The sequence below is a fragment of the Diabrotica undecimpunctata genome, chromosome 5 (assembly GCF_040954645.1).
Source record: "Diabrotica undecimpunctata isolate CICGRU chromosome 5, icDiaUnde3, whole genome shotgun sequence".
NCBI lineage: Eukaryota > Metazoa > Arthropoda > Insecta > Coleoptera > Chrysomelidae > Diabrotica > Diabrotica undecimpunctata.
Window position 1 is genome coordinate 137,668,602 of NC_092807.1, and position 12,454 is coordinate 137,681,055.

General features: G+C 35.1%; 1 protein-coding gene across 3 annotated transcripts in view; it reads left to right on the forward strand.

Annotated features, from left to right (window-relative positions):
• Sol1 overlaps positions 1-12,454 on the forward strand; it is a 941,015-nt gene that overhangs the window by 769,081 nt on the left and 159,480 nt on the right. For all 3 annotated transcript variants that reach the window (XM_072532789.1, XM_072532790.1, XM_072532791.1), the window contains one exon: positions 5,896-5,955. In XM_072532789.1, coding sequence (XP_072388890.1) covers positions 5,896-5,955 — 60 coding nt within the window. The remainder of the gene's footprint in view (positions 1-5,895; positions 5,956-12,454) is intronic.

Genomic DNA, 12,454 nt, shown 5'->3' on the forward strand with positions numbered 1-12,454 from the left:
GTCATTTAAGAATGCCAGCATTATCACAAAATTCGTTTTTTTAACACATAAACAGGAATTTAGAAGAGCTTCTCAATTTTCCAAGTAGTAATAAAAGCCTAATTCATTTCTTAAAGACTACATATTTCTATATAAAAAATCTAGTTTATATAGTATTGTTAAGTACTTTTAACCTCTTAACTGACTGTAATATAAATTTAAATATAATTACTGTTGTAAACTTTTGTCCCCTGTCAATGACCTTTGACATCGAAACATCTTAATTCTAAATAAAAAATACTTATAAAGTCAAGTAAATCCGAAATATTAAACGAGGCACAGAACATCAAAGGAATATTACGTTTCGTGGCAATAATAATATGTACACCGTAAAATGATATATTGTTTTCATATAAGGATAATTTATAGTTTCACATACCATTATCAATCATCTCGTTGCTCGAGAGCGATATATTTACATTCTTCGCATCGTGAAATTCTAGATTGAGTGAATGGATGTGATGGTTACATGCTATGACTAGATTTGTGTAACGAGTCTTATGTTCCTAGATTTAATATTACATTTAAACTCTAGTAAAGAAATTTTAAGGATAATAACAAAGTATAAAAACTATTGTAATTATATATTTACTACTATAATTCGACTTGAATCCAAACTAATGAATACTGCGTTATACTTCAGTGGTCAGAGACAAAAATACCACTAAGCCTCGAAAAAGCATACACATACAAACGAGCTGAATTTTGCTGAAAATGTCAATTTTGGGATCCCAAACCGAAGCAAAAAAGTTTGCCAAGTTACCCATGGATTTTCCACTAAGCATCGATTTCTCAAAAATTTGTACGCCGTAAAAAATGTTTCGAACAAGAAATATAGCTGAGTTATTATTGAACAAAAGTTTTTATTGCCACTTTATCTATAGAATAAACCGTTCTCTCAAAAATAACGCTTGATGCGACCGGCGAGTTTAAATGTCAGTTAAGCATGCGAAATGAATTTTTAAATAAAAGTTGTATCATCTCGACGGTAAAAATTTGATTTGATTAAAAGTTGCTGCATTTTCTTCCCATGTTACTAAATAGATTTCAAATTCCGTTCTGATGCATCAGTGGATTTGTAGCTGGTTGCTGATTGTTGCCCAAGGTATTGTGGTTGTCTGTTTTCTTGCTCCCCACGGTAGTGGCTATAAAATTCAAACAAAGATCAGTTTCCTCCCAAAAGAAAAGACTGATCAGAAATAAAGCTGAGTATTCCGAGAGAAACGATCTCAGCAAAATCTCTGATCACAGCGTGGCATTAATAAACATAAATTTGTATGAAAAGATTTTTATTAATAAGATATAAAAGAAAATATTAAAGATAATAAGGTAAAATAGGTACATATACACAGAAAAAAACAAATAAAAGTCAAAATGATTTCAGCTTTATTTTAAGAAAGAAAGTATCTGCCACGCAAAATAAAACAAGTAAAAAAACAGGCCTAAAACTAGAAAAAGATACGAAAGATCTCGTATAAGCCATTATATGTAATATTCTACTGATTAATTCAAACAGTACATTATATATACAGGGTTAGCCACTCAAAATTGTCCACTCTGATATTTAGCAATATTCATTGGATTTTGTGAAAATGCTAAAACTTGTCGAATTTCATTCCACAGGAGGCATCTTTTAACTATATAGATATCTGTCATTTGTCAACTCCCTTTCTTCCAGTACGACAAACCTTCAATTTTAAATAGGAAATCGTACTTACCCGTGTATACGGCCAAGACACTAACCAATTTAAGAATGACTGTAGCAATTGTAATAGAGTGAAAAAAAACGAATAAAGATTCGTATCGGCTTATATAGAGTAGCGCGGCTACTAAAAATATTTATAAGACGTAGCATCGCAGCATTCTTACTTTTGTATCAAGAGAGAGGTTGTGGCTCTTGAAGAAGGCCCCCATCCGATTGAAGGTGAATCTAGCTTTTCCGATGCATGCTCTAATCTCCTGGTTGTTGGTCCATTCTTCATTTATTATGGTGCCGAGGTAGTGTAGTGCGTCACTCTTTCAACAGGGGATTGGTTGACGTAGATTTGACCTTCTGTTATTCTTTTCTTGATAATTATCATAAGCTTTGTCTTCTTAACGTTTATATTGAGTCCATATTGTTGACTGTAATACGTGATTTTTGTTCATAAGAACTTTTAGGTCTTCTAAGTTGTCTGCAAATACTATGGTGTCATCTGCATATCTGATGTTGTTTAGCCGGTAACCATTTAGTAGAATACCTTTTTCAGTTTCGTGCAAAGCTTCGATAAATATTATTTCCGAGTACAGATTGAAAATTAGAGGAGACAAAATACAGCCTTGCCTCACTCCACGCATGATTTTCTCATAGTCAGTGTGTTCAGCTTCAACTCTAAAATTTGCTGTCTGATTCCAGTAGAGACTTTTAATTATTTTCAGATCTTGGTTGTTAATTCCTGTTTCTTTTAGTATTTGCATCATCTTGGCGTGCTGTACTCGTTCAAACGCTTTCTCGTAATCAACAGACATGCGTATACGTTGCAGTTGACGTCTCTGCATCTCTGGAATAAGACTTGTACTACAGCCTTTGTGAACCCGAACTAGTTGGGGGAAATTTTAATTTCATACAGCTTGTAGATTCTCTGATGAATTATCTTTAGGAACAATTTTAGGAAATGACTCATGAGGCTTATAGTACGGTAATCTTCGCATTTTTTGGCTACTGGTTTTTTTTGAAGTGCAATAAACTCATATTTTAGCCATTCTGTTGGTATTTCTCCAGTTGTTGTATATGTTGTTGAATATCTTTGCAATTATTGCTATAGATTCGTTGTCCATTAGTTTGAGTAGTTCTGCTTGTATATTATCAGGGTCTGCCGCTTTGCCATCTTTTAACTATGTTATTGCGGAGTAAACTTCCTGCCGTAATATTCTTGGTCCATAATTTACCTCTTCTTTTAGCTAAAAGGTGTTATCTCTTTGGTCTTCAAATAGTTTTTCTAGATATTATTTCCGCGTTTTTATTTTACTCTGGAGACTCGCTTAGGCCTAAAAATAAGAAGAAGAAATGGCAAAAGCCAAAAGCACGGAAAATTGTAAACATTTAAAATCAAAGGGTACCTCCGTTCGAATCAACGGTTTCGTTATCGCTGCATCGAATCGGTATTTTTCCTTGATGATCGCTGCCTGAGTTATATTATTCATTAGCCTTTTCACAGTCAGTCTTGTTCCATTGCACAGTCGAACTTGGTTAAGGTTACGCCGCATAATGACAACTAAACCCATTTTTAATTTTTAAATTGTTAGGTGGGAGTCCAAGCATAGTTCATTACGTCATCCCGATTACGTTCAAATCAGTTGACACAATTCCAATTGTGTTAACTGATTTGAACGAATAATATTTATTATTCATGTATTTATTTATTCCCTACTGATTTGAAGGTCTTCTAGTAAATTCTACTATGTTATGTAAGATCCTACTATCCTTCTATCTTTGGAGACAGAAACTGTGATTGTATATGATTACCAAAACTAGATTTATCAATACTAGTCAGGTGTTCTCTTATCCATCTTCTATCCAACCGTTTTACCATTACCCCAACATAAGTCCCTGGATAATTTCCACATGACAACTTACAGATGCCAATTTTCGACAATTTGTCAATTTTGTCCTGAGTGTGTGAGAAAGAAAATTTAATATTTTCTTTATATTTGAAGGACACTTTTAAGTTAAAAATGTTATTTAAGATTTTGGGTATATCATCTAAAGGATAACCTATATATTATTATGATATTGATCTATACAAAACTTCTGAATTAGAGTTATCAGGGACCGAGTTGTAACGAGTGTTTCGCTCCAAAAACACACACTGGATGCACCTTTTTTTTTTCTCTGAGGGTTAAAATTTCTTAAAACCGTACCAGGTTAACCCATCTCTAGGGATGGCTGGCGTGTTTTAGATTCAGGGTAGAGGAGTACATCCAAGCCGATTTCCCCTTAGAAGAAGGAGGTTCTGCAAACAGATGCTTCCTGTTATCTTACCTACCAACTAAAACTACCCTATTCTACTTGTACCCAGTTTACTGTCGCACGTAACGTACTTCGAAAGTGGGATGGCCGCTGTAAGGCTGACGACACTTTCGAAGCTTTACCTTCTTTTATCTATATCTTATCTCTGTCGTTGATCCTGCTGGTATTTCTCTTCTTCGTTATTTTTAATTACTTCTTCTTCTTCTCGTGCCACTCCTAGCGGAGATTGGAAATCATCATGGGCACTGCGACTTGTTAGCAGCGCGCCTAAAAAGTTCAATCGAACTACACCCGAACCATTCACGTAGATTACGAAGCCACGATATTTTTCTTTTTTCTTTTCTTTTTTAATTACTGCTTGAATGTAATTGTGTACAATATTCCATCCCTCCCTACTTCCCGTCATTTTCACGATCATCTCTCTCACAGTTGCAGAGTTCATACCTATTTCTTTACACATTCTGTTTCTCTCCATTGTGCATCTATTACATTCCAGCATTGTGTGAGTAACAGTGTCAGAATATTAACATTATAGGCATTTATCTGCATCTGTCTTTCTGAATCTATAAAGATATGTCCTAAAACACATATGTCCTGTGAACACTTGCATCAGGAAGTAATCTAGCCGCCTGTGATCACATTCAATCCAGTCCCTTAGGCTCGGGATCAACATCTTGGTCCACTGAGCAACGTCTTCCATGTTGTTCTACTCTTCTTGCCATCTTTCTATTGATCTTTCTTTTTCTTTTTTTTATGGCTGCTGTCAAATATTCTCTTCTCTCATAGAGATGTCTCCTTTCTACTGCTAACACATGCAGAGGAATACAACCCGTGATAGTCCACAAGACCGCCGCAGATACAGTTCTGTAGGCGCATGCTACTCGCAACAGACTTGTTCTGTATACTTGTGTCATGAGCCCTTTGAGAGTCGGTTTCTCGATCGCCTCACTCCAGACTTTTAGGGAGGCGATGATCATTATATGAGATGCACCTACTCCAATATGAAATAAGGCACTCACAGGAAAGCAATGTTTCTGTGATTTAGATTGAACAATTCTTGTCTAATGATGAGAAGAACAGATTTTAGAGATGATCTCTAGAGAATTTAGTGAGTCTGTAATTATTTCTAAGTTAATTTCAGGAATTTTTGTAACATAACATATGGCTTTATATATTGCGACAAGTTCTCCTGGTAGTGTTACTGTAGTTTATAATTTTTATTCAATCCTTTGTTACAAATGCACAATGTTCCGTCTTAAATCCAACGAAAAATAAAGAGAGAGAGTAAAAAGTACCGCTTCGGTGCATATGTAAGTATTAATTTCCGTCTTCTTAAATCTAATGGTAGTTTACCGAGTTTAGCCTGAAAACTAATGATAGGGGTTATTCTAAATGCACCGCATAATATTCTAAAAGGGTTATTTTGAATGTCTAAAGGTCTAAATTTTTAGAGTTGTTGTTAAATCAGACGGGAAAGCATAGCATCGATAATCGATTTTGGAGCGGAAAATAGACTTTTTGTGATATTTCTTAAGCTGTTTAATGTGTATTAAGCTTTTTCTTTTACCTCAGATTCTGTATATTTGAAACACGGTTAATAGTCATTATTTCTTGTAATTTTAAAAATCAACGTTTTTTGCTGAAATATATAAACATGTCATCCCCTAACATATTACTAAAAAGTAAATTAATATAATAAAACATAATGAATTCGGTTTCGCCAGGTAGAAATCGTTTGATTTCTCTTTTTGTTTAATATAATAAAGTAATATGTACTTAGGGACGTAATTAATTTTAACTTTTAATAATATATAAGACTTTCTTTAGAGTTGCATTTATTGTTGTAGGCATAAGGAACGTATTCGGATAATATTCGAAGAAGTTGCGCTGCAAAAAGGAGATATCAGGTGAGTTATACAGTTACATAAATCAAACTCATAAATATGTTGATCGTTCAATATCACATTCAATAACTTTTAGACGTAACGTGTGCCTAAAGCTGAGATATTCCGAAAATAGATTAAAGGGATTTTATGTCTATATTTCAATATTTTTTAAAAAATGCTTATTATTATGATTTAAATATCAGATTTATTTTTTACACATTGTTTATAATGTTAGAGATTATTAAATAGTAAAATTTTGCTGAAATAAAATACAGCAATAGATATAATATAAGAAGAGGTTTAAAGCAAAACGGAATAAATCCACTAAAAACGATTTTTGGAAAAATAAGATTTTTCTGTGACGCAAAAAGTAATTATTTTTTCTTTATCTTGTTCGAAAAGACTATTAGAACAGTCACAATTTGCTACAATATAAATTTAAAAAAGTGATGTTTAGTGCAAATAAAATTGAAACAAAACTGGATTTATTTGGTTATGCTTGAAATAACTGGATTTATTTCATTTTGCTCACAACTTTATTAGCAACAATTAACACAAGTATTATTTTTATTATATATAAACATCGGTTTAGAACGTCTTTCGACGTTGTCCGATACCTAAACACCATTTTTTCCTATCTTCGCAGTCGTTTGTTGTTAAATTTCTTTCGCTCATGGACTTGTTTACGCCGTGTTGCCATTCTAATCTGGATCTTCCTCTTTTCCGTCGACCTATCGGTTGCCATTCTATTACTTTTTTGGGGAGTCTTGATGCTGGCATCCGTTGAACATGCCCATACCACCTTAATTGTTTCTTCTCTATATCTTGAGTTATATTTCCTTCTATTCCCATACGTTGTTTTATTACATCATTTCTGATTCGGTCTCGTCTGGAAATACCTAAAGATCTTCTCATTGCATCCATCTCTACTGCTTCTATTCGCTTTTTGTTCTTTTCACTAATTCTCCATGTTTCAGCGCCATAAAGAAGAGTAGTTTTAATCATGGTCTCATATATATTAAATTTCCTTCCTTTCGTTATCTCTTTACTCCACAGTATACCATTGAGACATCCTAAGACTTTCTTTGCTTGAGTGATTCGTTTTTCTATTTCCCGTGTATCAGTTCCTGTATTGTCAAAGGCAACACCCAAGTAGTCATAGCTCTGACAGCCGGAAATATGTTGTCTGTTTTTGAGGTCTATGTTATCTGACTCGTTTCCAATACAAAGATATTTGATTTTTGTTGTATTGACATTCATTCCCCAGTCGTTATATTCTTCTATCAGTTTTCTTAACATGTACTGCATGTCTTCCCTGTCGGTCGCTAGCACTATCTGGTCATCAGCAAACTGGAGTGTATATATACATTCATTGCTAAGCTCTATACCCATCCTATGTACCTTTCTTTTCCATCTTTCCAATGCCGCTGCAACATATATCTTGAATAAGGTTGGTGAGATACAGCATCCCTGTCGCAAGCCTTTTGTAACCAGGAATTCTTCCTTTAGATATTTTCCTGTTTTTATCTGTGCCTTTGAGTCTCTAAATAGTTCTTGTACAGCATTTATCAATGTGTGGTTGATGTTAGATTTTTTCAACGTTCTCCACAGTTTTGTTAAGGGGATGTTGTCATATGCTTTTTGCAGGTCTACAAAAGTAATATGAGTTTCTAGATTCTTAGCCGATCTTTTTTCTATGATTTGTTTAAGACAAAATACGTTATCGGTGCACGATCTTCCTGCACGGAACCCGCTTTGTTCTTCCTCTTCATTGTGCTTATATTCTTCCTCGATCATATTTCTCAAAATTCGTCCATACAGTCTGCTCAGGGTGCTGGTTACCGATATGCCTCTATAATTATTACAATTCCTTTTGTCCCCCTTTTTGTGTATTGAGGACATGTATGCCGTTCTCCATTGTTCTGGTACTGGGTGTCCATTTAGACACTGATTGATCACATAAGTTAATATTTCAAATAGTTTATGAGTTCCATTCTTAAGCATTTCAGCATAGATTTCCTCAGGTCCAGCGGATTTACCATTCTTTAGGGTCATTACAGCCTTCCTTACTGTTTCGATGTCTACCCTCGCTTCCTCTCCTTGTATATGTACTGACTGTGTTGGGGAGTTCGCTAGGTATTCTTGTCTTGTCTCTGTCAGCAAGATTTCATAGTGATCTTCTCATTGTCCTGATTTTATGGTGTGTATGTGTGCTTTGTCTTTTCCTGTATTTTTTACTGATTGTATAAAATTTCATACCTCTGTACATTGCTTTAGGCTTTTTGGTATGTTAAAATTTTGACGAGTATTGGAGAACCAGTCCAATGCCACAACCCCCAACCTGGAGGACCGGGTAATTTGTGATCAAGGTTTTCTTTCTCTAGCCTTTGACGATCCAACGACTATAACTACAAGGCAGCAGCTTCTATACAAACCCTAAAATCAAAGGTTGTCACTTCCGCCCTCCATGCCGTAGTGAAGATATTCTTCCCCGCCACGAATGTCGTTGTGGACTTCATCCGTAACCCTGGACAAGGGACCCTAAACAGGTACTAGTTTCCCGGGCCAGGAAACACCTGGAATCTGCGAAAGGCAGGGATTGATTCATTTTCCCTGATAGGACTATCCAATGGACTATCCAATGGAGTTCCTACCCGTTACTTACTATTATTTTTATTACTTATAGAAAATAAGGCATATGGCATTTGGTAGACTAGCAGCAAATCTTCTAGACAGTCATACTTATTTCTTAGCTCTTCTTCTTCTTGAGGTGCTTCCTTAGTATGTTTACCTTGATTATTTTCACATAATAGATTCGTGTACCACACAAAAGTTTCGTCACTTTTCCTCTCCTTTCCAACTTGTTTTTCATAAGTTGTTGGACACTTTTTATCTTCTTTGGTGGAAAGGTACTTAGCAGGATTACTTCAGGTATCAAAAAATGTTTTAAAGACTTTCCCCTTTTATAAATTTTGCGCCTAATTTTTGATTGGGCTTCAAATCGTTAACGTTAAAAGCATGAAATTAAAATTGTAATTTCTTTAGGTTTTTGAATCTGTGTCTATTCCAAACAGATTCTTTTCAAGTCTGGTATTCCAACAATCTTATTAAGGTAAATTTGTAATTCCATGATGTCTAAAATTTTTCACTTTTGTACTAAGACTTTTGCACTTGTGCATAATGACCAATATATTCTTCTTAGGATATAATAGTTGGATTCTTTCTAAATATTTTCTCAAGTCGCCCAAAAACTCTATCTGCTGACATAAAACTGTAAACTCTTACTGGATAAGTAATACAAACTTTGGTGATATTATCAGAAGAATACTTTAACAACCAAAACATTAACATATGAATCAAATGGGAGTTTTTGTTCTGGCGTCCACATCCATCGCAGAATAATCTAATCTGAGTTATATTATCCAGTTCCAAAGATTTAGGTAATCTAATAAAGCAGATGACACTTATGTAGCGCCCCCCCCCCTAGCCTGATGTTCGGTCCAAATATAAAACGTTGGATTTTTGGAGTTCATGCCAACACAATAAAATGAATAGAGGCTTATTTGGTGTAAATAAAATGCATCAGAAATTGGCGTGCGTGGTAAGAGTTGAACCTGCTGCAGGTCAAAGCAAAATGTAAGGGAATTTTCGGGCTCTTACTTAAAAAACTCGTAAAAGGCTTTTGCTTTTTTTATGAACTTGATAATACAGTGATATAATTGGTTTTCTCTTTTTGGTCTTTTTTCGATTAAATTTAATGCTTTAGACACGTGCATTGGGAACAGGTTTCAAAAGCTGCGGACGAAAATCCAACGTTTAATTTTGTTAGAAAACCCTTTCTAAACATATGGCAGTCAACTTGGTACTGACTTTCAGCCTGTTCATTATACATACGTTGTAACTTAATAATGCTAAGATGGGCAAGTAAATAGATCCTTCGAGATTTTTTTCGATTATAATGACTTTCGGTGCCCCGCAAGTTACCAACGAATTCGCGTACTTTCTCCCTCTTGTCGAAAGTTTTTGTTGAAACATGTTCCCCTCCTCTTTGCTCTTTGGGACAGTCTCCTGAGTCAACAATCTTATATATGGTGAACAACCTGTAGTCTTTAACAGCAGTTGCTGCCATGAAAAAAGTCCTGCAGGCTTTAACTAGCCCTGTTGATCTTGTTTTCCTAATTTTTAAAAAGAAGTTTGCTGCCCTTGTTCTTTGTCAGGGATTATTTTTAACAGACCTCTTTCTTAGGGTGCGTTTATTACGGAGACCATGGCATCATATCCTCGACTAGATCATAGCACTAATAGTGAAGTGAACGCTCGCATTTAAAATAATGCATTTATTTTATCTGGCGATCGATACGATGGTCGGAGCGAGGCTCGGAGGTCGGCGCCTCGTAGTGTCGATCGCAGATCGATATTAGGATCACAATTAAAATTCAGTAGGATTTATTCGTTTTTGCTCATATGTATTTTTCCAGCTGGTGTAATTTAGCAAAATGAACCGATATTGGCCAATAACGAAATTTTCTTAAAAAGTGAATTTATTCGGTATTGCTTGAAACCTCCTTACAGTGTGTCTCGTGTAAGATGAACACAGCCCTATATTTCGGCTAATAAAACAAATACAGATTTGAAGTTTTGCACGGTTATATAGTTTAAAGGTTTAGGTTTTTTAAGATAACTGAATTTTAAATTTTAAACGCGGTCTACTGTAACACCCAACTAGAAACAAAACCCAAGGGTGGTTAAACCAGTCGGCAGAAATCAGACATTATAAAATAATTCTGTGAATGCAAGTGGCAAAAAAAATTGAATTGCCAGTCGGACTGTATAAATATAAAAAAAGGATCTCTTACTATCGTAATTAATTAAAAACGAACGCTGAACAACTTACCACAAAATTGTGAGTTTCTCGATTGTAACTAAACTGCAAATATACAAATATTAACTGTCAACTGGCTTTTTATAAATTGGCGTTTTATAAATTAGGCCCAAGCTAATTTATTTTTGGGAACTGGATGTGTGGTTTGGTTCGAAATATTTGTTCCCATGAGAAAATCAAAAACGCTTTATCTAAATACCAATAAAATTTTGGTAGGGATTATGTATAAATAATACTTGAATGAAGTGGTTTAAAAGAAAACGTATTCGTTTATGGAATACTATAGCCCCAAACCTAAGAGTCTTTTAAATACATACACGTATTCGTGTATGTATTTAGCGATAAAAATTAACAATCCCAAGACATAGTTATTAAAAAATACAGGCACGTAATAAGTTATAAATTCAAGAAATTCAACCTGCTACAACTTGTAGATAAAGAACTTTTTTTCTAGTTTCATGAACTTTATCGATATATTTTCCACCCATGATATTCTTCTTTTACCTGGACCGCGCTTACCTTGGATTTTTCTCTAAATGATCAGATGTAAATGTTCATAATTTTCAGGGTGTCTTATAATGTGGCCGAAGTATTCCAGCTTGTGTATCTTTATTACATTGACTAATTGTGTGGTTTGATTCAGGCGTCTAAGTACCTCCTCATTTCTGACTCTGTTGACCCAGCTTATTCGTAGTAGTCGTCTATATAACCACATCTGAAAGACTTCCGAGCGTTTAAGAATCTGCTCACTTAAGGTTCACGCTTCCACTCCGTTCAGTAGAACTTCATAAGAAAAACGCACCGTTCAATTGCCATCTTCACAGATAGCTAGGCAGCGCTTAAGGCACTTAATTCTGTAGAGGTTCATTCTAAGCTAGTATGGGATTGTGTAGATGCCCTAAATAAACTAGGAGAGCGTAGCAAGATTACGGTAGCCTGGGTACCAGGGCAAAAGGGTCATAAGGGCAATGAAAAAACAGATGAAACGGCCAAACAATGCTCAACACTGACATTCATTGGACCAAAACCATTCTGCGACGTTGCAAAGGCAGTAACGAGAACAGTTAAAAGAAAGTGGGTAGTACACAAAATCTGGAATGGTGGAGGAATTTACCAGGACAAAGACAGGCGAAGCAGTTTATTATAGAACATTCGCCAAAATTCAAAGCAGAACTAATAAGCAAAAATAGAAAAACAGTCAAAGCCATACCTAGTAGGTGTGTTAACAGGGCACTGTAAGCTAAATAAGTAGTTAAATCTGATGGGATTGGCGTATGATGATCCATGGAAATTCTGGCACCTAGAGGAAGAAAAAGCGGATCACATTTTGTGTCAGTGTGATAGCCTGGCAAATGTACGATTCTTTACATTAGGCGAAAAAAAGCCACCGGCAAAGAGCTACATGGAAAGTTCAGTCTCAAAGCTAATAGACCTTTTAAAAAGGGTTAGGCTAGTGAATTTAATCTAGGATTATAAGAGCACAATATATCTAAAAAGGTCACAGTCGAATAGGCCAAATGTCTATTGAGAGTTTTGAAAATAAAATAGTTGTTAACATCAGGAACAACCTACGCTCTCTAATGAAAAATTTATAAGAATCGAGTGGACGAAAGAGACGGGTACGAAATGAGCAGAATT